This window comes from Panthera uncia (genome assembly GCF_023721935.1).
Source record: "Panthera uncia isolate 11264 chromosome C1 unlocalized genomic scaffold, Puncia_PCG_1.0 HiC_scaffold_3, whole genome shotgun sequence".
Taxonomy (NCBI): Eukaryota; Metazoa; Chordata; class Mammalia; order Carnivora; family Felidae; genus Panthera; species Panthera uncia.
In genome coordinates, this window is record NW_026057584.1 from 1,357,204 (window position 1) to 1,381,093 (window position 23,890).

General features: G+C 66.1%; 2 protein-coding genes and 1 long non-coding RNA gene across 4 annotated transcripts in view; 2 read left to right on the forward strand and 1 right to left on the reverse strand.

Annotated features, from left to right (window-relative positions):
* KIF1A (kinesin family member 1A) overlaps positions 1-12,944 on the forward strand; it is a 72,545-nt gene extending 59,601 nt beyond the window's left edge. Inside the window, exons 36-46 of one of the 2 annotated variants that reach the window (XM_049614534.1) lie at positions 4,609-4,723; positions 5,686-5,819; positions 6,801-6,862; positions 7,198-7,343; positions 7,607-7,807; positions 8,271-8,348; positions 8,892-9,016; positions 9,800-9,952; positions 10,511-10,703; positions 11,541-11,659; positions 12,012-12,943. In XM_049614534.1, the coding sequence (XP_049470491.1) occupies positions 4,609-4,723; positions 5,686-5,819; positions 6,801-6,862; positions 7,198-7,343; positions 7,607-7,807; positions 8,271-8,348; positions 8,892-9,016; positions 9,800-9,952; positions 10,511-10,703; positions 11,541-11,659; positions 12,012-12,054 (1,369 nt within the window). In that variant the 3' untranslated portion in view covers positions 12,055-12,943. Of the gene's footprint in view, positions 1-4,608; positions 4,724-5,685; positions 5,820-6,800; positions 6,863-7,197; positions 7,344-7,606; positions 7,808-8,270; positions 8,349-8,891; positions 9,017-9,799; positions 9,953-10,510; positions 10,704-11,540; positions 11,660-12,011 lie in introns of both variants that reach the window. The other variant, XM_049614533.1, reaches the window with a different exon arrangement.
* A 1,846-nt stretch (positions 12,945-14,790) lies between these two features.
* LOC125910993 (uncharacterized) lies at positions 14,791-16,907 on the reverse strand. The gene is made up of 3 exons (XR_007454224.1): positions 16,758-16,907; positions 15,093-16,328; positions 14,791-14,988 (listed from the first exon to the last, which is right to left on the reverse strand). It is a non-coding gene; the product is annotated as an uncharacterized LOC125910993 (long non-coding RNA).
* A 2,281-nt stretch (positions 16,908-19,188) lies between these two features.
* Positions 19,189-23,185, forward strand: LOC125910912 (aquaporin-12B-like). The gene is made up of 4 exons (XM_049614453.1): positions 19,189-19,795; positions 19,899-20,090; positions 21,270-21,500; positions 22,795-23,185. The coding sequence occupies exons 1-4, from the start codon at positions 19,189-19,191 to the stop codon at positions 22,998-23,000; spliced, it is 1,236 nt and encodes a 411-aa protein (XP_049470410.1). The 3' UTR covers positions 23,001-23,185.
* The last annotated feature ends 705 nt before the right edge of the window (positions 23,186-23,890 follow it).

Sequence of the window (23,890 nt, forward strand, 5' to 3'; positions counted from 1 at the left end):
TTATCCTCTCACCCCTTCATCCCTTCCCTTCCTCGCCCCTCACTCTCCTATCTCCTCACCCCTCACCTCTTATCCCCTCACCCCTTCACCCCCTCACCCCTGCCTTCATCCTTTCATCCCTTCACCCCCTCACCCCCTCACCTCCCCACTTCCTCGTCCCCTCAGTCCCTCAATCGTCTCATTTCTCCTTTTCCTTCTGGTCCAAGGACTCTCGCACGGCACGGTGGGGGAGGCCGCTGAGCCCTCCATGTGTCGCATCAGGTGCAGCAGGATCCCCAAGGCTGGGGTTCGAGCCCATTGCCCTGCTCCCAGCTGTGTGACCGTGCTGGGGTCACCCTCCTCACTGGACACGAGGGCTGTCCCGGCTGCAGTCCAGGGGGCTCCGTCCTGGAAGTCTGCCTGTCAGTTCGCCTTCCCCAGGGCCACTCTTGAGAGTAATTCTCTTCTAGAAACGTACTTCCTAGAGCGTTATGAGTTTCTTGTTGAAACTTTGAGCACGGGGTTTGATTTTCAGATTCTCAACAAACCCGTTCGCATCAGGATGCCCAGCTGGCCTGCCCACTAACCTACCACAGCTGAGACACTTGTCACAGGCGCCAGGTGCAAGTCACAACACAGTTGTCTAAACAGGCCACGTGCAGCCGGCATGCGAGAGTCCCATCGGGAATGCCCAGGCCCTGTGTGCTGGGAGCCCCGACCTCCCGATTACCCTACCCTGGCAGCCCGGCCCCACCTGAGCCTCGCGGGGACGCGCGCGGGCGCACAGCCCGTTGGGTTAGGCAGGGCATCCGAGGGGACATGAGACGCCTGCCCCTGTCCTGGCCGGTGTAGCCGCTGAAACTTTCTGAGCAAGAGTCGACACGGACAAAACATTGGAGAGCGTATGACGTTTTCTCTGTCGACAAACTTTTTAAGTGACTTTTTGGTTTTCCCCACATGGGTCCTCCTTTGTTTGAGCATCAAGCTCCACGTCCCATCACTGAATTGGGGGTGGTCCCGTTTCTGGGCCCCTGCGGCCCCACCCTCGTGCGTGGCTAGAGGAGAGCCGGCCGAGAGACCTCCCAGCCTGGGACCCCGCCCCACCCGGCGTGAGCGGCTCTGTGTTGAGACATGGCCGGAGGCTGCTGGACTGGACCAGGGATGTCTCAGAGGAGGGGGCGCCTTGATCCCAAGCCCCGCAGTCGGCTGCAGAAAGATCCGTGCAGGGCGGCATTTTCCTTCCAGAGGGAGGGCCCCGTGGGAACCCCTATGGCTCTGCCGTGGGCCAAGCCTTGCCCTGCCCGCTGCTCTTTCTACACAAGGGTGGCCCGGAGAAGGGCTGAGGACCGGGGCCGTGGGTGGGACCTCACTGGAGGAGGGACATGTGCTCTGGCCTGTTTCCCCAGATGGGCTGGATCCCGAGGGCCCGCGGGCTGGTGGGGTGGGCCAAGCCCAAGGGGAGGCGCCGGAGTGGGCTTGGGTGCTCCACTCGCGAGGTGGCCGCATCCCAGTGTTTCTGCCTCAGTGGGTCAGTGGGTTGGGGGTGGGGCCTGAGAATCCACACTGCTAACAGCGCGGCGTCCCAAGTGGTGCTGCCGCTTCGGGTCCGGGGACCCCACGTCCGGGCCGCACGGTTCCCCGAGGAGTTGTGTCTGAGGGACTGGCTGGGTGTCGGGTGGGGCAGTGTGAGGGGTGCTGTGGGGAATGGGGCTCTCTTCTGGGGGTGACCTGATGCCCAGAGAGATCTCCAGAGCCCTGCGCCTGTTCACAAGTGGGGGTCCGGTATGGTACCCACGGCCTCCCACGGCATCCTGGCTCACTACGGCTCCCTCTCTGGCTCTCTGGGTCTTAGTTTCCTGCTTCCTGATCAAGGGGGCACCAATCAGCGGTTCCCATGCTGCGTCCTGCAGGCTTGGTGTCCTACGTGGCTGTCTAGGTCCCACATCGGGGGGGCCACCGCCCTCTGCACCCCAAGCACACCTGCCGTCATCTGGGCGGGACCTCCCTCTGCAGAGGCTTCAGGGGCTCGGGAGTGTTGTTGGGGACCCTTCCTGCCTGGGGCTCCGGGGTCTGGCACCCACGGCTGGCTGGGGGCTGACCAGTGGTTTGGAGCCAGCTATGGGCAGCAGCTTGGCTATGCCAGGTCAGACCCCGGCCATCTTGGCACCTGGGGAACGGTGCAGTGAAAGGTGCCATCCTAGGCTGTGGACGTGGGCCCAAGAGGGTCCCCACCCCCCGTCACCTCATACGTGAGACCCACAGGTTCAGGTTTTCGGAGAGATTCTTGGTCACTGGAGTCTCATCGGGGCGAAAGCCTGACGGAGGGCCTCCCAGCCAAGAGCACCTTCAAGGGGCCTCGGTGAGCCTTGTCGGAGGTGTGCCGTCTCTCCGTGCGGCTCCAGCCAGTTCTGGAACGGCCCACCTGGTCCTGGGCCGAGGCCCCTGGCTGAGCCCTGGGTCTCTGGCTGGCCAGACCGGGCTGGCTCTGGCTCCTCTGGAGTGTCCCGCCCGAGGCTGAGGGGCTCCAGACGAGGCGGGGACCCAGCTCCTGATGCCCGAGTAGGAGCCTGCCCTGGGAGGGGCACACAGAGAGTGCACGCTGGCGTAGAACCGTGCTGGTCCCCGATCTCGGGCCAGCGGTGGAGGCAGGCTGGGTCCACACGGCCAGAGCGCTTGCAGCGGAACGGAAGCCGGCGGTGTTCTTTAGCGACTTTTGAGGCGGGTGGACAGAGGGGACCGCACCGAGCTGAGGCCGTGGGCCCAGCTGGAGGGTTTGGGGCTGGCTGGCCTACTTGGGCGGGGGCCCCAGGCTAGCCGTCCCCGGTGTGTCATCGGGGCCTCTAGGAGGCGAGGACTAAGGATGATGACCCCCGGGCCCCGCCTTCGGCACCTCGTACTGGCTCGTTCAGCCCGCAGCACGTCTCCATGGGGCCCCAGTGCCTGCCGGTGGTCCGTCCAGGAAGCAGGGTACAGAGATGTCTGGCGAAGGCCCGGGGTCGAGCGGCTGTGCGGGAGCATTCGGAGCCCGGCGGTCCGGAGGGCGTTTGGGCCGGGCTGCCGTGGACCACCGGCCGTGCCTGCGGGCCTGCGGCGTCTGGGGGCCCCCGGGACCGAGGGTGTCCCTTTAGGTCTGGGTCACGGGTCCACGGGTACCCGCCTGGTCCTGCTGGGGTGGACCCAAAGCTCTCAGCGCAGACGCGGGGGGCCGGGGTCGGAGAGGGCCCCGCCCGCCGCCCCGTGAGGCGCTTCGGCGGCCGGCGGGACAGCACACACGCCCGCTCGCTGTCGGTTAGCTTGTACCCGGCCGTGTGACCGTGCTCGTTCTGACTTGTCCATCTCTTCTGTGTGTACGTGTGTGTCCTGGCTGCCTCCACCTTTAGCGTTTCGTTCGGAAATGACACTAGGTACAGCTCTCTTTTCTCTTCCGCGCTGGCTTGGTCCGTCCCTCTTCCGCTTTTCAGTCCCCTTTCTCCTGCGACGTCTCCCCTGCGCTCTCTGCCAGTTCTCCGGTCACCCCGCTGTCCTCACGTCCCTTCCCCTGGGTCTTTGTCCTCGGTGACGTGTGTGTGACAGCGGCCCTGCCCCGTCCCACTGCTTCGCCCCGCGCCCCTGAGTGTGTCACGGGGAGCCCATCCGCGCCTCGGCGTGGCCTCGCTCCTCCTGGCCGCCCTCCGTGCCCCTGGGCCGGGCCGGCTCCTCGTGGGGTGGTGGGGGGGGGCCCGGTGGGGCCAGGGCGTGAGCCGCTGCCCGCGGTCTGTGTCTTTGAGGATGCTTGGATGGAAACGGGGCAAGGCTGGGGGCTGAGCGGCCACACTGTGGACTGAGGCAAATTTACCACCTCAGATAGGATCCTCGAATGCCCACCCGGCCTCGGACAAGAGTTTAGGAGCTCTGCCAGGTGGTTGAAAACAGGAGCTATCCTGTAATAGGAAACCCTGCCCCGGAGCGGAGGCCGCTGAAGGGTGTGATGTCCCGCCTCCCAGGGGCGGCTTAGGCTGCCCTCAGAGGGGCCACGGGCCTCCGGCTCTGCTCACAATCTTTCTGGGTTCGAGATGGGGACAGGGAGCAGGGCCCACCACCTGCTCTGTGCTAAACCGAGAGGAGCCTGGCCGCGGGGGGCGGGGGCGAGGCCATCTGCCCCGGGCCACCCCGCTTCCACTCCAAGTGTCCTCCCCCAAGGGAGGAGATGGGCCACACAAGGTTTTGGCAAACCTGGGCAGGTCGGGACCTCCTTACTCAGACGGGGCAGGAAGGGGCGGCCCCCTTCTGCCCGCTCCGTGTCTCTCACCCCTGTCTGCCCCCACCTCCCCTCCTCTCCCTCCCTCTTTCCCTTTGTTGCTGTGTCCCAGCCCACTTGCCTCCTGCCCTCCCTTCCCTGCCCCCTCTGCCCCCGCCTCAGCGTCTGCGCTGCGGCTGCCCCGTCCGTCCGTCCGTCCGTCCGCAGGGGAGTCCCCCACCCAGCCCGGTCCCCAGTAAGGAGGAACCTACTGTTCTCCTCGACCCGCCGCCCGGGCTTCCTGACCGGTGGCCCATAGGTCTCTCTGTCTGTGTCTGTCCGTCTGCATGTCCCCAGCCCACAAGCGCGGCCCGTGTGCTGCCACATTTGACCTTGTCTCTGCTTCCTTCCAGGACCTTTTACCAGTTTGAGGCCGCGTGGGACAGCTCCATGCACAACTCTCTGCTGCTGAACCGGGTCACCCCGTACCGAGAGAAAATCTACATGACCCTCTCGGCTTACATTGAGGTGAGAAATCTGTGCCAAGGGTGCACCCCCAAATCGCTGCCCCCCAAGTCTGAGATGCTTGCCAAGGGGCAGTGGGGGCCCTGGGTAGCCCCGGACAGAGGACTTGTCAAGTTCTTATTCAATCCACGTACTCCTAATGGCGCCGTTCCCCCTCCCGGCACTATGTTCAGTGAGGCTTTGACCTCGGGGTTGCGGGAGGCCTGCGTCCATGTTCCAGGCAGCCTGAACCAAGAGCCTGCCCAACCCCGTCCCCGGGGTCTTGCGCTGTGCCTTCCCTGCCAAGCACAGCGGGTGGCCCGGAGCATGGGCGTTGCCAGCTGGGTGCAACAGCGAGGACCCAGCAGCCCGGAGGGTGGCGGCTGGTGGCACGGTGGCACCCCACCTCCCCTCCCAGCCCGATTGCTCCGGCTGTGGGAAGGGAGCGTCCCGACTGCCTCTCGGGGTGGCGGTTTGCTGGGGAAGCACTGGCTGGGCCCTGCCGCCGTGAGTCCCGGCCCACAGCGGCCCTGCCGGCACCTGCTGTTGAGCTGCAGGAAAACAAGAGAAGCAGCGGTGTGAGAAACGGCGTGTCAGGGCCCCGGGAAGTCATCTAGAGTTAAAATGTGGGTGGGAAGCCAGGATCTGGTTTGATCTTCACAGGTGTTTTTGGGAGCGTGTTGCCCCATCCCGTGGCAAGGTGGCGGGGGCCTGACAGGGTGAGGCCTGTGTCTGGGACCTTCGGGGTCCCCGGCACCCACGCCAGCCCTCTGCGGCCCAGGGAGGCAGGGCCCTGGCTCTCTCCCGGCAGTCTCCTGGGGGGGGGGGGCAGGGAGCTCGCACCTGGTGGGGGGCCAGGGCAGAGACCCACGAAGGTCTGGGGCTGTCGGTCAGTGGCTTGTGCGCCCCGGGAGGTTAGAAGGGGGCCTGGGGCCCGGGTGCCGCGGGGTGCTCCTGCGCCTGAGCCCCCCTGCCCCCCACTGCAGATGGAGAACTGCACCCAGCCAGCCGTCATCACCAAGGACTTCTGCATGGTCTTCTACTCTCGGGATGCCAAGCTGCCCGCCTCGCGCTCCATCCGCAACCTGTTTGGCAGCGGGAGCCTGCGGGCCTCGGAGAGGTGAGCCTGCCCTCGGGGGGTGGCCCAGGGGTCTGCTGTCCGGCACTCTGGCCCCAGTGAGGACAGACCGGACTCTGCACGGGGAGCGGCTGGCGTGTCTGGCAGAGGCTCGAGTGACACGCCGGCTTCAGGCGGGCCCAGACCAGAAGGCAGACTGGCCACTGTCCCAGCCAGTCCCCTGCATTCAGAGCCTCTCACCTGCCCCTGATGTTGGGGTCAGTGGAGGCCATGGGACACAGATGGCACATTGAGGGGCGTGAGAGAGCCCGAGTCTGCCCACAGGCATGCGGGAGAAGGCCTGGGGGGTTTGCCCTTCAGCCCTCCTGTGGGTGGTCCTGGGCCCGCTTCCCCGTAGGACGTCAGGGCCGTGCCATCAGGCCTGGGGGCTGCGACTGGAGAGAGGGCATTCTGGACAGGGCCTCTTGCCATTGGAGGCTGGCAGTGCCCGAGGGAGGAGAGTGTCAGGCCCAGGCCCAGCCCTCCCTTCTTGCTCTCTGACCTGTCCCTGCATTCCTGGGGCGGGGAGGGGTGGTGAACGAGAGTGTCACGGCAGTGAGGAGAAACCACCAGGCCACCTGTGCTCACCTTCGGTGAGGCTCCCCACGCTGTCTCATGGACCCCAGTGTGCGGGACACCTGGGCACAGCCAGGAGGACAGAGTCTGGGGCTCAGGACTTAGTGGCCTTGGGCTGGCTGTAACCCGGCCACGCAGGGTCACCTAGTGAGCACGGGATACCGCCTGCGAGCCTGGCTCCCCCCTGTGCAAAGGTTCGTGGCGCGCACTTGGCGAAATCGCGGTCCCTGGCAAGAGGGGGCCCGGAGGGGTCTGGGAAGGGGACCGCCCACACGTGGCTGCAGCTCAGGGCCCCCGCGGCCCCGCGCAGGGCCACCCGGCATGGGCTCGCAGCAGGACCGGTGCCAGCTTCGCATTTGATCGGCCCTGGCCATGCCCGGTGCCCACCCGCCTCCCCTCTCCCCGCAGCAACCGCGTGACAGGCGTGTACGAGCTCAGCCTGTGCCACGTGGCCGATGCCGGCAGCCCAGGTAGGCGCCTGGGGGGGGGGGGGGGGGGGGGGGAGGGGCACCTGGTTAGGGGCCAGGGTTCCCCGGGGTCCCTCAGCTAAGCTGCCGTTTTGGGGGGCCCTCACTTTCGAGACTCACGTGCTCACCTTTGCGCTTCGGGAGTTGTTCTGAGAGGCCGGAGGACCGTGAGGGGAGGGGCCGCGCGGGGGGCGGGCCCGGCGGCCGCCGTGCCGGATGACTTCCTGTGGCCGAGGCTTTCCCGGGGGGCCGGCCTCCCTCCGTGGACAAGTCCCCACGGGGGGCCCAAGGTCTGGCGCCAGGGCGCGGATGTGGCCAGACCGGCACCCCCTTTCCAGGGATGCAGCGGCGGCGGAGGCGCGTGCTCGATACGTCCGTGGCCTACGTCCGCGGCGAGGAGAACCTGGCGGGCTGGAGGCCCCGGAGCGACAGCCTCATCCTGGACCACCAGTGGGAGCTGGAGAAGCTGAGTCTCCTGCAGGAGGTGCGCTCGTGCTCGTCGGGCGCGGACTGCGGGCCGCAGGGCGCGCGGGCGGCGTGGGGGGGGCTCGGGTGTCCGTCGGTTCCGCCCCCCGCCGACCCCAGAGCAGCCGCGCACCTGCGGGGGGAGGGCAGCACGCTGGCTGCTTCGAAGGGCGGCTGCGGGGCTGGGGCTCGAGGCCGAGTGCCGGCCGCGCCCCAGGGAAACGGCGGGCGCTGTGGGTCCGGTCGCCCCCAGGGCTGAGCTGCGCTCCGGCTCTCGCGCAGGTGGAGAAGACCAGGCACTACCTGCTGCTGCGGGAGAAGCTGGAGACCACGCAGCGGCCCGGCCCCGAGGCGCCGTCCCCCGCCTGCAGCGAGGACTCCGGCTCCCACGGCCCGTCCGGCCCCTCGTCCCCACTCTCGGCCGAGGGCCGGCCGTCCCCCCTGGAGGCTCCCAACGAGAGACAGCGGGAGCTGGCCGTCAAGGTGGCTCAGGCAGCGCTGCTGTGACCCCGGCCCCTCTGGGGGTGACTCAGCCCTGTCCCGTCAGAGCAGGGGCGGGGAGAACGAGGGGTCCCGGGAGCCCCCTCGCCTACCCCTCACCCACCCACACTGGAATTTGTCAGCCTTTTACAGCTTCCTCCCCCAAGCAGTGACCTGCTTCCCCGAATACCTACGCTGACGGGGAGCTTACCCCCTCTGCCCGGAGCTGGCTCTTTCTGCCGCTTGACGGGCCGCGGGGAAGGCCTCTTAGACTGTGGGCAGCGCTGCCCACCCCCCGTCTTTGCCCTCGGCCCCCAGCCTGCTCTGAGAGGCCTCCCCGGCTCAGCCGTCACCTCGGAGGGTGGAGGTACCTGGGCCCCCGGACAGTCACCCACGTCAGGGGCCGTGCCTGGGGCGGAGCCGGGTCCGGGGGCCTCCTGACTCCGGGCATCTGCTCCTCTTACAGTGCTTACGCCTCCTCACGCACACGTTCAACCGAGAGTACGCCCGCAGCCACGTGTGCGTCAGCGCCAGTGAGAGCAAGGTGGGCAGAGAGGGGCCACCCCCCAGGTCATCACGGGGCTGTTGTCACCAAGAACTCACAGTCGTATCCAGAGAAGGAAATAAGGGTTTTCTTAGAAACATACTGTCATAGCCAAGGGCCCCGTCTCCCTGTGCCTGGGGTCTGTGGAGCACAGGGGCCTCCCGGTCTGGCCCTCACCCAGCTGCCTCTGTCCTGGGCTGGTCAGGCCCCGTCCCTGTGGCCATCCTTCCTCTACCAGGGGACGGATCCTGGTCCCCAGAGCTAGCGTGGTCCCTGTGCTGCCCCACCCCCCTTGATTCGGGACCTGCCGTGCGCTGTCTCTGCTCAGTCTCTGGCCCATCGCCGGTCGTCACCTTTGACGTGTGTAGGGGCGTGAAGGGGCTAGGGGCAGGTCGAGGGGGGCTGGGAAGAGGGTCTGGCCTGCAGTCGGAATGGGGGGTGCCCCAAATGGAGGTAAAAGGTGAGCAGAGGCATAGGAATTAGCCACCGCAGGGGTGTCCCCACTCTGCAAGCCCCACGCCAAAGGCCCACTGTCCTCCACAGCTCTCCGAGATGTCTGTCACCCTGCTTCGGGACCCATCCATGTCCCCTCTGGGGGCAGCCACGCTCACACCCTCCTCCACCTGCCCCTCTCTGGTGGAGGGGCGGTACGGAGCAGCTGATCTGAGGTGAGTGAGCTCCAGGCTCCGGGAGCAGCTTCCAGTGCCGAGAACCGACTGATGACCTCGGCCGTGACTCAGGCGCACAGTGCAGGGAACGTGGCGCGCGCGTGGCCGGGCACGAGGGACGGCCACAGGCATCTAGCGCAGGGCCAGCTGGAAGGGATCTGCCCCGCGCCCTGCCCTGGCTGGCGCGGGCCCCGCCCATCTCCGGTTGTGTTACTTTTCCGAGGCCAGTTTCTGCTGAAGGGTAGATTTAAAATGCACTGGGGACGAAAACCGGGAACGGGTCAAACCAGCACAAAAGCCAAACCCTTTTCGGGGGCAAGTGCTGGTATAATAGTCAGTAGGAAAACCGGCAATGAAGTAGCTTGGAGACCCATGGGCCTGCCGTCGTGCTGATGGCTGGTGTCTGCTCAGCTTTACCAGCACCTCTTACGCCCGGTCCCTTAGACTTTAAATCCCTCAAGGCATCCACGTTTTCTTCTTAAAATAAAAAGGCATCCAGCCCTCTGGGCCTCATCTGAGACGGGCCTGTGCTCAGCTGGGGAGGTGAAGAGACAGGGGTCCGCTTTCACAGGGGCGGGGAGCAGAAAGTGCCAGGAGAAGGGCGGTGGGTCTTGCGGCCACGCCGGACCCTCCCCGAGCTCCAGCTGTGGCTGTGGCCGGGCAGACCCTGGGAGGTGCCCATGGGGCCGGCTGGGTGTGGGAGGAAGCCCGGTCCCACGTGGCTCCCCGGCCCAGCGGGGACTCTCCCTGCAGGGGTGCAGAGGCTTCGCTTTGCTTCCCCAGGACCCCGCAGCCCTGCTCCCGGCCGGCCAGCCCAGAACCTGAGCCTGTGCCCGAGGCAGATTCGAAGAAGCTTCCATCCCCTGCTCGGGCCGTGGAGGCGGACAAAGAGCCCCCGCGCCTGCTGGTTCCTGACATCCAGGAGATCCGGGTCAGGTGTGTGGGGGGTGCCCTGCCCCAAACCGGGGCTCTTCTAAAACCACCCGGCCAGCTCTGTCCCTGACCCAGGCCCGGGGACAGCGCCACACTAGGGAGGCAGGCAGGCAGGCCACCCCTGACCTGGGGCAGGAGCAGAGAAGGAGCAGACAGCAAAAGGGCAGGAGGGGGCCGGGGACCTCGCGGGCACCTCTGCGGAAAGATGGTTTAATGCATCTGCGAGTTATCAGTTTGGCCTCTGTGCCAGATGCCTGCCTGGCCCTTGTGGCCCAAGAAGGCCACCCTCCACGGGTTGTGGTCACGGAACCCCATGTGACAGCGAAGGCGGCTGCAGCTTTTTTTTTAAAGTTTCTCCTTTTCACAGCTGGAGAAACTGAGGCCCAGAAATAGGTTGGTGGTTCTGGTCTCTGACCTCCCAAGCTGGGGTTCTACCGGGTACCCCATAGCCCCTGAGCCCCGGCCGGTACCGCCACGGGCCTGGTGGAGGGTGGTGGGCCCCACCGTGAGACCCCCACTGACCGCCAGGAGCACATGAGCCAGCAGGCGTCCCTCCTGCAGCCCCATCGTCTCCAAGAAGGGCTACCTGCACTTCCTGGAGCCGCACACGGCCGGCTGGGCCAAGCGCTTCGTGGTGGTACGGCGGCCGTATGCCTACATGTACAACAGTGACAAGGACTCTGTGGAGAGGTTCGTGCTCAACCTGTCCACCGCCCAGGTGGAGTACAGCGAGGACCAGCAGGCCATGCTCAAGGTACAGCCTTGGAAATGGGATGGGCGGGTCCCGGGTTGGCCAAGGCCCGGCGAACCCCCGGCAGGGCTGCGGGACGTGGGAGCCGGGCCCCGTCCCCCGTAGGCCCGTTTCCTACTCGCTGCCAGACCGAGGTCCCCACGTCCTGTCTCTCACAGGGTCCCCCTTCGGCCCTCCCACGGGGCACCTAGTCCTGGTGACGGCCAGCCATGGCTGTGGTCCACAGATGGGGCGAGCACTGACCCATTCCCCAGGGACACCCTGGGTCGGGGGCTCTGAGCCCCACGGGGCCGGCCATGTCGGGGGCCTGGGAACACGGCCTTCCTGTCCCCTGGCTTTGCCCTGCCCCTCTCCGAGCCAGCAGTGACCCTGGCTTTGCCAGACCCCTACAGCACCCGCTGGCCGATTTCTGATGCCCTGTGGTGGGGGGTTGGGCACGAACTCGGCGTGCCGCCCACACCTGCCCCACCCAGGGCTCAGGCTCAGCAGGAGAGGCCGGCACGGCAGCGGAGCCAGAATCGCGGGGGAAGGAACCTCGGCCCGGGAGGGGTAGACGCATCCCAGGGGACCACGCAGAGCAGGCCACAAGGGAGACCTGGGGCAGGAAAAGACACAGGGTGTCCCCACCGCAGAGCCTTCCGCGAGGGGGCCGCCCCCGTGTGGGTCAGACCGGGCCGTGTGCGCTGCGGCTGTCTCCTGCGGGTTCTTCTTTCCTGCCCCCTCGCCCCTGGGATGTCCCGGTGGCGCCCCTCCCCTGCCCCCACCCATGCCCCACGGTGACCACCGCGTGCCAGCCTGGCGGAGGCCTCGCGCCGTCTCACGGCAGCCCTGCCTTTGCAGACACCCAACACGTTTGCCGTGTGCACGGAGCACCGCGGCATCCTGCTGCAGGCCAACAGCGACAAGGACATGCACGACTGGCTGTACGCATTCAACCCCCTCCTGGCCGGGACCATACGGTACGCGGCTCCCCCTGCAGGTGGTGGGAGGGCACTGCCCCCGGGCGCGTTCTTGAGGACGTTAATGCCTAATTTGTGTCGTTGCTGCTGGTAAAGCGTGTGAGCCCCTGAGATGTTCAAAACGTACTCGCTCCTGGGGGCAGGCCCTCACGCGGTTGCAAACACAACTCACGGTCAGGCCTGGGCACAGCGAGCCCTGGCAATGGGACCCCCGCCCCTCCTGCACCGCTGACTTGCAGAAGGCAGGTGGGCGACTCCTGAGCCCGGGTCTCCGAGTGAGCAGGGAAGGAGGGGGGGCGTCCGCCGCCGAGAGGCCAGCATCCCGACCCCCGCTTGTCTCCACCTCCCGCAGGTCCAAGCTGTCCAGACGGCGGTCTGCCCAGATGAGGGTCTGAGCCGGAGCCCCCCGCGCCCCCACGACAGCCAGCAGGCCAGCCCCGCCCCCAGTCCTCGTCACCATCCGTCATGTCACACGCGCCCAGCCTGCCCCCACCAGCCAGCCAGCCAGCCAGCCGGTCTCCTGTTGGGGACGCTGCGCGGGGCCCCACAGAGCGCCACCTCTGGCCCGGGTGCCTGCACCGCAAGACCTATCCTGCCCCGAGCAGAGGCCACGTTCTGTCTTCTTTCGGAGCGGGCCCCGGGTGGGAGCGGCTGGGAGGTGCCAGAGAGGCCGGAGGGCACAAGTCAGGGGCGTCGCTGCCGTTCTGATATTTTTTTAAGCATAGACAGACTTATAATTAATATACATTAGTTTAGTGACACCGAAACAGGCCACTCAGAAATTAACTATAAGACTGTGTTCTATTTATAAGTATTTATTTCTAATGCCTTCACATAGACCCGTAGGATTCGGATGGACCCCGTCCCCTGCTTGTTCCCTCTCTCATCCCCAAGCCTCGTAGGGAAGACCACGGTGAAGAGGCGTCTGCACAGGCCGGGGCACCACCTGGTTGGCACCACGGGGGCGCGTCCACCCAGGACCGAGCTCAGGCTCATGGGGGAGGCCTTCCACCCGGGGTGCGTGTGTGTGTGTGTGTGTGTGTGAGCATCAGGGGACCCGGCGCCCGAGGTCCAGGCCGCGAGGGGGGTGGCGTGCACCCTCCCAGCCGGAGGTAGAATCTGCGTCTCACCCGGACAGCAGCCTCTGAGACGCGACCCCGCGGGCAGTGCCGGCAGCTTCTCCCCAGGAGCGTGCGGGCATGAGGGGGACCAGGCAGATGGGCCCCTGGGCTGTGGGGCTCTCCCGGCAGGGACAGCAGGGGTGGTGTGTCCAGGCCGGCAGGGTGCAGGTGGCGGGGGCGGGGGGGGGGGGCCGGGGGGGGGGGGGGCTGGGGGTGCAGCTTCTCAAGCTCCAGATGGTTCCCGGGAAGAAGGTGTGTGGCTTCCCCTCTTTGCCCCGAGAGAGGAGTGTCTGTGAGTCCCAGTGAGAAGATTCCACGGGGTCAGGGGAGGGCAGCCAGCAATGGGGCCCCCGTCACCAAGGAGGCTCCCCTCTCCTGCACCTGAGGGCGCTGCCCTTGTGTTGCTGCAGTGTCCGATTCGTGCCCCCAGGGACTGCACGGCCCAGGCCCGGCCTCCGGGGCAAGAGCCTGCCCTGGGCTGGGAGTCTGGCCAGGCACCACACCCGGGCCACAAACACATCAGAGAAACCCCGGGGTCTGGGGGGTCTTCGGTGACCTGTTCCCTTGCCCACAGCCGCACGTGGCCTCTTTCTAACTCCGGTCAAAACAGCAACCGATCCATAAACCCCTGTCCCGCCACGAGCAGGTTCCGCTCGGAACCTGGGCGTCCATGCCGTTCTCTGGTGCCTTCCGTTGCCTTCGCCAGACCCTGCAGGGCACCCCAGTGACCCCCCACTTTCCCACTTGGTTCAGATCACCTTGTCGCACCCCGGCCAGTGGTCTGGGGCCCCCTCAGCCTGGCTGTCCCCAAGCGGCACTGACGAGGCCTGTGGATATTGTACGGGTTCCGCGCCCTGAGGCCCGAGGTGTGCGCGGCCTCTTTCCTCTAGGGGTGCGCGGGCGTGGCTCCCACACTAAGCGACCAGGTTTCGGTTGGAGGCTTCCCTTTGGGAAAGTTATCCCCCCGATAACTTGAGCTTCGCCCCAGACGTGGGACAAGGCGGACGGGCTCCCCCATCTGAGCGCCGTCTGGCAGCCGCGTCTGGCTCCGCCGGCCACGCCGGGCCGCTTGGAGGCTGTGAGCTCGCCTTTCCCATGGCTGGTCTGGGCAGTGCATCAGTGGTCTCTTCCACCCGCTGCTCCCCTCGTCCCGGTGCTCGGAAGGCACCACTGATGGCATCGCTCCATCGGCAGAAAACGCGTCCGAGGAGACCACATCTGTGGGACGCGGGGACCCAGCGGCCTTCTTTGGGGACCCCCAGAGGAGGCCTCGCATCCTGGACAGAGAGCAAACGTCCGGAGACCGGACGCTCCCGGGCCGAGACACAGAGGGCAGGGGTATGGCACAGTCCAGAGCAAGCATTTATTCTGGCTCCTGTGATGGCCTTGAGGGCAGGGAGGGGACCAGGGAAGGAGGACGTGGTTCCTAGATGAGTTGGTTCCCGACAGCCCCCCTTCCCGCGGGGAGACTGGAGGTGCAGGGCCCGGGCCGCAGGCCACCCAGGTCAGCCAGCCTGGAGCCGCGGCCTGGGGAGGCTCCGAGGCCCCCGCACCCGGGGCGCAGGGGTCTGAGGCCAGCCAGCCTGCAGAGCACCTGCCTCGTGGGGCTGAGGGAAGGGGGACGCGCCCCATACGCGGGAGCCTCCACAGCCATGGAGGTGCCCCCAGGACCGTTTGATTCTGGCCCTGGTGCCCGTGCCCGCGAGCCAGGTGTGGGCCACGTGGACCCCCTGTCCCCTGCCAGACCCTCGGAGTTGGTGGGGAGAGAGATCCGAGTCAGAACACCTGGTCCCTTGTCTGTCCTGCCAGAAGCTACCCAACGTGTCACGTCAGAGGGGACGGCACTTAGCAAACTGGGCCAGTCTTCACATCTGTGATGAGGGAGGCTGCTGTTTCCCAGAGGAAGGTCAGGCCTGGCTGTGGCTGTGATTTCTCACCAAGTGGGGAGGGAAGAAAGATCCAGAAAGCCATCTCTCTGGGAGTTTTTTTTTTTAACACCTGATGGCACTCGTTTTGCTTTGAGGGATAGCCGTCCTCACCCAGAGAAGCTCTCTGTCTCCTCCAGGGAGAGGGGGAGTCCTCCCGCTGATCCGCTGTGGTCCCAGGAAGGGGGGCGCTGGGCTCCAGGCTCCAGTGTGACCCAGCTGGTGCCCAGGGGTGTTGACACGTTCCCAAGTTCCAAGGCTTCCGTGTTCCGAGTAATCACTCCTAAGATGCCAACGTTTCGGTCACCGATCACACACACGCACACACACGCCCCGGGTGGTTGCAGGGAGGCAGCCTCCCCCTCCGTCCCGGTTCCCCCTCCGCACCTGCCGGGCGGGCGTGGCGAAGCACTCGGGGAGAGTTCCTGAATGTCGCCGGTGGTTCGGGCGTCAGCGGATCGCAGTGCTGGTCCTCCGTCCGCCCCCTCCGGTGCGGGACCCCGGAAGGCGCCCTCCTTTTACCCCGGGGACCAGGGAAGTGCCCCCAGGGATCAACAGAGTCTATGGTTTCTTCCAGGCCGGTGCTTCCCGCAGCTGGCCGTCCCCCGCGTCCCCCCCCGTAGCTTGTACATATGTGGTTGTGTGGCACACCCTGGCCCCTGCACTGTAACCACCATCCCGACGTAACGACTCGAGTTCCCTGACGTCCTAAACCTGAGTGTTAGGCTCTAGGCTCCTGTACTGTGTGTGTGCACTTAAGAATCTGTCCAATTAAGAAATAAATGTGGCTCCTTATGCGACATCAGACCCGCGGGTGTCCACTGTGGCCTTGTGTGTTGAGTCTGTTCGATGCGGCCAAGAATGGCCCCTGGGGTCAGAGGTCCAGCACTGTCCAGAGAGCACCCACTTCCCACACCGGTGAGGCAGGGGGGAAGAGAGCCTGGAGGGGTGTGAGGGGTGATGGTCACGGGAGCACCCACCTGCTTCCCTCGGCACCCGGCCGCACCTGGCTGCGTAAGCCACGTGCCCAGGCAGCCTCAGCTTTTCTGTACGGTCAGCTTCACCCGGTACCAAAACCACACGACAATATTGCAAGAAAATGAAATGCAAACCAGTGTCCTTCAGCGACATAGAAAACGAGTATCTTCGGTAACGTTTTGCCAAACCGAATCTACTAACTAGAAGGATAATCCCTCGTGATCGGGTGGGGCGAACCTCGGGAATGCGGGGTTGGCTCAAAAACCCATCAGTGTGATTCACCATGTTAAGCCAACAAAAATCTGGTTGAAAATCAGGAAAATCAGAAAATGAGGAAAATCGCTACAGACACAGAAAAAGCATTTGACCAAATTTAACGTCCGTTGCTAACTGAGCCTTTACGTGGACGATCACGTCCTCAGCCTGACAAGGCATGTCTCTCAGCAGCCCACGGCTAACGCCATCCCTAAGGGCAGAGTGGGAGTGGGAACCCTCAGGACCGGGAGCGAGACAGGACGTCCTCTGTCAGCAGCAGTTGAAAGGAAGCAGACTCGGACACAACAGGGTCCGAGCTCCCCCGACACCCACCTCGGGAGGCCGCCAGGCTCAGCAGTGTGACCACGGCTGCAGTCGCGCGCCGTCGTCCTAGAGAACGCGGTGACAACGGAGGAGTGAGCACCTGTGATGGCCGCCCGTCCCCTGGCTTTATCCCTCTGCCCCCACGGCGTGCAAGTTGGCCCCGAGACCGTGTGCTTTGCTCTATTTAAGTTTTATCTAAACGTTAAAATGATGGGGCGCCCGGGTGGCTCAGGCGGTTAAGCATCTCGGCTCACATGATCATATGATCTCACGGTTCCTGGGATCGAGCCCCATGTCGGGCTCTGTGCTGACAGAGCAGGGCCCGCTTGGGATTTTCTCTCTCTCTCCCTCTCTGTCTCTCTCCGTCCCTCCCCTGTGCGTGCTTGTGCGAGCATGCGTGTACGCGCTTTTTCTCTCTCCCTGTCTCTCAAAAACAAATATAAATAAATAAGTAAATAAAAGTTAAACTTAGGCAAAAATAAAGATTGAACTCACGCTGATCGCTCAGCATGAATAGCCACTGAGCATTGGCCAGGCTTGTGCTCTCGGTGATGTGCTTCCTGGGTCTGAAACCACTTTCTGTGCGTTCTGACTGGGCCAGGCCCACCCCCACCCCAGTCGGAGCAGGGGGTTGGAGGGTGGAAGGGGGTCTCTGCGTGATCGCTGAGGGGGCCCTGGCTTCTCCGCTCACAGACTCCAGGGCTCCACCGGTTCCCCGCTCCTCCGACAGGGCGGGACCTTAAAGGAAAGAACAGGCCCCTTGCCCCCCACACCCCTTCCTGGGGCTGGGGTCTGGACGGTTGTCTGCCTTCCAGGGGGAGCAGCAGGCAGAGCTCCTGTGGGGTTAACCTCACCCCTGCCTCCTGGGGCCCAGGCCCCTTCCCCACCTCCAGGAAAGTTCTGGACCTCAAAATCCTCTACTGGGACAACCGGAGGAAAGGCAGCATCTGTCGCCCATGCTCTGGACCCCCCTCCTAGCTGTCAGTCTCCCCTGCGTCCACGCAAAGGGAGGCTGCCAGGGGGCGGGGGGAGCCCTTGGACTGGAGCCACACAAACAAAAGGAGGGTCAGGGGGGCTGAGGCTGGGCCAGAGGTGAGCCCCCTCCCACCCCCGCAGGAAGGCTGGCTCTCAAGGAGGCGGAGCTACCGCTGGGCCCCCTTGTGAATGTGCGCACCTGCTCCAGAGGGGGCCGCGGTCCAGAGCTGGGCCCTGCTGAGCAACCCTGCAGTGCTGCAGGTGACAGGGCCATTTGGGACACGTCCAGGACTTTAGTCACAGTCCCCCGGGAGTCAGGCGCTCTCAGGGGGCCCCCTCCTGGTGACGTCATACCCAGCCCTTTCTCCAGTAGTCTTGCTCAGCTGAACTCCTTGGAAGGAAGTGGGTGGCCGGCCTTCTCTTGAGGGGCAGGGGGGAAGCAGGATAGGGAAGGCTTGTGAGAGAGAGGGGTCAGGTGCTTGCTGCAGGCCTTGGGGACCCCCAGGTGGGCACAGGGTGAGGGTAGGAGGGGCAGAGGCGTCACCCGTACCCCCAGCGGTGTCTGGACGGTGGGGCTTTGCCTTGCGGAAAGCCCACCTGCTGTGCTCAGAGCCCATCTCCATGGCTCTGTCTGTCCATCTGCGGGGCACGGGGGTTGGGACATGGGGTAAGGGGACGAGGTGCCCATCTCCCACTGGCCCACCCGCCCCGCTGATCTCCCCGCCCCACTGTGCCCACTGCCTTGGGCCTGGTATGTCCAGGAGACCTTGACCTGGGCCTTCCCCCGAAGCTCCTCCCTCCCCAGTGCCACGCCCCTCCCAGCCTCTGTCCCCCTCCCCTCCCAGTCCTGAGGGAGGAGCTCAGGGCCAGAGGCCCCTCCCCAGCCTGGCAGACCCCTCCCCCGGCAAGCTCCCCATCCAGCGGCCTCTGCACTGTGCCAGGCCATCTCCTTCTGCCTGGAATGACCCCTCCACCAGGGGTTGGCCGCTGAATCCAGCCGCCGTCAGTGACCCAACGCAACTGCTTAATGTCTGCTCTTCCCCAAGGTCGATGGCATACTACAGTCACTGTGACGTGTCGGTGACCTCAAGCCCCTGAGACTACGACCTCCGAGCTCGTGTCTCTGAAGCCTGGCCAGTGTCCCAAAGTCCCCGGTTGCTCTGGGCTTGAGAGCCAGGCCCCACAGCCTGTCCCCAGGAGGGCCGTTCACAGGCAGTCTCTGCTTACCGAGGGGGAACGGGTCTAGTCTTCCAAGGTCATTGTGATCTTGGGTCCGGAAGGAAGCACCTGAACGTCTCAGCCAGCCAGGCTTTCTTGGAAATGCATCTTTATGAGTCTATGCTGCTAGGCAGGAAAAGCAAAGCGCATGGTGGGCCGGGCAGACTTCTGCAGGGTCAGCTTCCTGAGGAGTCCGGAGCGGCCAGGCCGGAGCGCCCACGGCTCCCTCCCTCGCTTGTGTGGGGACACCTGGCCCGGCACGCAGCTGCCTTCACAGGGGGACCTGGGGCCAGGGGACCCACAGTGCAGGTAGAGCCAAGGCCCCTCACCCAGGTGGGATGCAGCACAGGGGCAGGGAGCTGCCAGGCTGTGCCCACGGAGCCAAGGGCCCGGGCCGTGAGTCACGGAGCTCCGACGGAGGCTTTGAAGCTGCGTCCAGCACCCGCGGCTGGCTGAGTGGGGGCAGGGGGCCAGGCGTGCCTCAGGCCCCAGGGAGGACGCCTGACCTATGGGCGTCCGCTGTGGTTCTGCTCCCGGGCCAGCAGCAGGGGGGGGGGGGGGGGGGGGGGGTGAGGAGGTGAGGGCACAGGTGTGGCGTTCGCAGGGACAGCCCGCCCAGGTGGACTCTCCCACAGCGGCCCCATCCTTGGGGCTCAGGGCTCAGGGCGCGCCAGCCCTGACACGTCAGCTCGGGTCCCCCGCTCGGCCTGCTCCTCTAGGGGCCCCCAGGCCGATGGCCGGTCTGAACGTGTCCCTCTCCTTCTTCTTCGCCACCTTCGTCCTCTGCCAGGCGGCCAGGAGGGCGTGCAAGGCCCTGCTCCCGGCGGGCGCCTACGCCAGCTTCGCCCGGGAGGCGGTGGGCGCGGCCCAGCTGGGGGCCTGCTGTCTGGAGATGCGGATGTTGGCGGAGCTCGGCCCCTGGGCGGGGGGCTTCGGCCCCGACCTGCTGCTCACCCTGCTCACCCTGCTCCTCCTGGTTCACGGGGCGACCTGCGACGGCGCCGCGGCCAACCCCACCGTGTCCCTGCAGGACTTCCTCCTGGCCGAGGCCTCTGCGCCCCGCACGCTGCTGAAGCTGGCGGCCCAGGGGCTGGGTGTGCGGGCGGCCTGTGCCCTGACCCGGCTGTACTGGGCCTGGGAGCTCTGTGACCTGCACGTCCTCCAGAACCTCCTGGACCCGCACTGCAGCTCCCCCCTGCGCACGCCCGTGTCCCACGGCGCGCTCGTGGAAGGCGCCGGCGCCTTCTTCTTGCACCTGACCCTCCTCCGCCTCCGGAACAGCCTGCCCGCCTACCGGGTGCCGGCCGTGGCCCTGCTGGCCACCGTCATGACCCACACAGGTGAGACGGGTCTGCCTCTCCCCTGGGCCACGTCAGAGCCTCTGCACCCGCGTGGCCGCCCCGCCCACCCGCACCTGCGGACACCCGGGGGCGAGGCCGCCAGCCGAGGGGGGCCACCGGCCCACGGAAGCTGCCGACCGCCCTTTCCCGGGAACCCAGCGGTGGCACGGCGGCCGGCTGGACAGGACCCGGTGCGGCAGGGTGGACCTGGGCCCCCGTCGGGGCCGTCGTTCTGGCTGGATCTTCCGCATCCCAGCTGCTCCTGGCCATCTCAGGAGGCCGGCTCCCGGGACAGGTTGGGGCGGTGGGGGGGGGCAGCCAGTGCGGTTTCTTCAGGGCCCAGGCCGGGCCCCGCTCTGGAAGCCCCTGCGCGTCCTCTGCCGCCCCGTCCAAGAGCACCAGGTCCCGCCGTGTCTGCCCCAGCCCCCTCCCCCTCCCACTTGGCCCCAGATGTCTCCAGGGAGGGCAGCACCTCCCCCGTCCCATCCTCGGCCGCGCCTCGGGCCCGGGCCTCCTGACCAAGCTCCCTGGCACCGCCCCCCTCTCCCGGCCCCCACGCAGCCACCCTTCCCACCAGTGGTGCAAGCAGAGAGCTGAGGTCAGCTGTGGGATGTCCGGACTGCTGACCTCCCAGGGCAGCTGTCCCAGGCAGGGGAACAGAGCTGTGGGGGTGGGGTGCAGGTCATGTGGCCGGCGGCTCACTCCTGCTCAGGGCGCTACGGCTACACCTGGAAGGGCCTGAGGGCCCAGCTCCCCCAAGTCTGCTTTCGGGGGCGGGCGGGGCCCGGTAGGGACAGAACCAGAGGGCTGACTTTCTGAGATGCCGTCCAGGGTCTGGTACAGAACAGACGTCACGTGCCCGGGAAGGCGCCGCGAGAGCCCGCGCACAGGCGGGGAAACTGAGGCACGGGTGAGCAGAGACTCGCCGGGAGCAGGGCTGTGCGTCCGGACTGCCTGGGGTCCCGCCTGGGGAGATGCCGGGAGCTCCTGTGTCAGCCCTGCCGCCACCCAGGGTGCCTCCCGGAGATCCTGGTCTGCAGAGTGCTTCCCACTCTGGTCTGCCCGGACGAGGCCGGAGCTCTTTGGCAGCGGTGGACGTGGCCGGGGTTGAAGGACGCTGGCTTTTTCCCCAGCCCCTCCTCATCTGCCCTGCCCCTTCCCCTTTCTCTTGTTTCTTCACTGGGCTCAACCCTTCTCCACCATCTGTCTCTGTCTGTCTCTGCCTGTCTCCCTGTCTCACCGTCTCTGTCTCTCTCTCCATCTCTCTGTCTCTGTCTCCCTTTCTCTCAAGGACAAGTGCCCCCAGGTGGACAGAGGAGAAAAGAGCTGGGGGAGATGAGCGGTGGGTAGGGTGGGGGAGGTTTGCGGACGGACTCTTGTCCCAGCTGCTCCCTGATCCGGGGACCTTTGGCTTTGGCCGAGTAGCCCTCCTGCCCACGTCCCCATCAGTACAGCGGGGCGAGGATAGGCTGAGCCCCAGCCTGTGTGCCGGGAACGACGGTGGGGATTTCCGGGGCGGCTCCTCTCCTGGCCGGAGAGGCGGCCGCAGGCAGGGCCCCACGGGGACGGTCTGTGCCTCCTCCCACAGCTGGGCCCTTCACGTCCGCCTTCTTCAACCCGGCCCTGGCCACCTGGGCCACCTTCCACTGCTCGGGCCACACCCTGCTGGAGTACATGCAGGTGTACTGGCTGGGTCCTCTGACAGGTAAGGGCAGAGGGGTCACCTGGGAGTCTCCGTGGGCAGCAGGCAAGGCCAGGCCTGGACAGTGGCTTGGGGATTGCCACGCAAAGCATTTGTGGTGGACGTGGGTGCTGGGCGGGCAGGAGGGACGCACCCACGCCTGCAGGGCGCCCTCACAGACCCTGAGCCCGGGGCTCAGGCAGGGGCCACTTCTCCAGCACCTGGCCTTGGCCCCTCGGCCTCACCGCACTCTCCACACCTTGTCCGGCGGGTAAGCGGGGTCCGGTGGAGCTCTGGAAGCTTCCTCCACTTCTCTCTGTCTACACGGTGGGCGTGTTCTCGGGGAGCACAGCCTCGGCCTCCCCGGGGCTCCCAGGCAGCTATAGGAGCCATGAGAAATCCCATCGTTCCTATTTCTGACTTCACTTTCCACTTGACCGCGGCCTCGGGTGCATGTGGTCCGTCAGCAGAAAGCACCGGGAAGAGGAGCAGTCCCTGCCCTGCCCGCATCCCCGCCCCCCTCCAGAGGCAGCGAGGGTCTCCTTATCCCCTCCCCCTTCTCTACATAACGGGCTGGGTTTTCAGTTAGGGCACTAACTCTCCGCCCTCCCTGTGACTTCCTCCCCCGCCGCCTCCCGGGGGACGGGCCTTGTGCACCTGAGAACAGCCCTCGGGCTCAAGGGGGCTTCCCTGTGTAAGTCCTTACAAGATTCACGTACACTTGAAGAAAATGTGCTCTCCTGTCCCGCTGTGGCCCACTTACCTTCCCAGTGACCCTAGCGGCCGCGTGAGAATTTAGGATTCTCGGCTCCACAAGTTCCGGGAAGAACCTGGGAACCAGGGGCCGGGCCCTGCCCTCAGCACACCCTGCACTTCCCAGCCCCGGCCCCACCCACACCTGTCTCCTCCCTCGCTGTCACCTCCACTCTTGCCTACACGCCCAACACAGCCATGCACAGGGATGACAGGTCACTTGGGAGGCAGCCCTGGGAAGAAAGAGGCCGTGCACGCGGCCCACGACATTTGTGCCGGCGACACCAGGCCCAGGTCCCCGGAGCCTGGCCGAGAAGTGGGCCCGGTTCCTGATGGGTCATGCACGTCTCCCAGGGGTAGGCGCAGGGGGCGGGGAGGGGAGGGAGGTGTGGGAAGGGCCAGACCAGGGTCCGGGCGCTGGCTCCCTGAAGGAGGTGCGCAGGCTCCCCCAGGTCCAGGCCTGTGGGGCCCCCGTTGCACTGACGGTCCCGGCGTGAGCACCCAGGCTGCCTCATGCTGCAGCGAGCCGACTGGGCCCTGTGGTCTGACGCCTGGTTTCTTGCAGGGATGGTCCTGGCCGTCCTGCTGTATCATGGCCGCCTTCCTCGCCTGTTCCAGAGGAACCTGTTGTACAGCCAGAAGAACAAGTACCGAACTCCTAGAGGGAAGCCGGCCCCGGGGCCTAGAGACACCCAGACGCCTGCAGAGGGGTGCAGAAGCCGGGAGCCTGGGCGGGGTGGGGCGGGGCAGCCGCTGCCGGGCTCCCGCTGAGCCAGCACGGTCTGGGGCGAGGGCCGGGGCTCTGGCTGGATTCTGGGGCCTCCCTGAGCCGAGGGGGGACCGGACCCGCAGCCCTTTCTCCCCACAAACCTTTCGTCAATAAACCATTCCTAAGACCTGCCCGTCTCCCTGGCCTGACAGAGGCTTCTGGAAGGGCAGGCAAGGAAGGGCATACGCCATGGAGGCTGGTCTGTGTCACCCCCATCTTCCCACGGGGCGTCTCTTGCCTCTTTACAGAATTAGGATCAAAGGGAAGACCGAGGAGGAAAGGCAAAAGGTCCAGGGTGGGTCACGGGGTCCTGAGAAGATGCTGGGGTAGAGAATCCACAGGTGGTGCCTGGCTGCCCAGAGCCCACCGCCCGGGAGGCCCGAGCAGCCTCCTCGCCCTGACACCTGCTGGCCACGTGGGGGAAGGCGGCCGGAGCCTGAGGCTGCAGGGGAGCGGGCTGGACACAGGGTCCGGGTCCCACCATCCACCAGCATCCGACCCTCAGGGCGGCACGCCCCTGGGTCCTCGTGGCCGGGCAGGAGTGAAAGGAGAATTCCGCCCCCCCCCCCACTTCCCGTGGCTGCCCCTTCGCCCCTTTTTCATCTGCTCTCCACCTGGCCTGGCAGTGAGGCTGCTCCCTCTGGGCCCCGGCTCCCTCTCCCCTCCTCGGAGGGGCTGCTCCGGGGGGGGGGGGGGGTGAGCAGGCCCAGGTCTCTGAGACCAGCCCTGTGTGCCTTCTGGAAGGCTTGATGGGGCTACACGGAAGCTTCCAGAAGGAGGACCATGTGCACACAGGGTTGGTGCCAGGATGGGGGGCCATCCAGCTCCCTTTGAAGGGAGTCTTTGTGGGCCGGGGGGCTGGAGGTGATAGCAGAGGTTGTAGCCCCAGGAA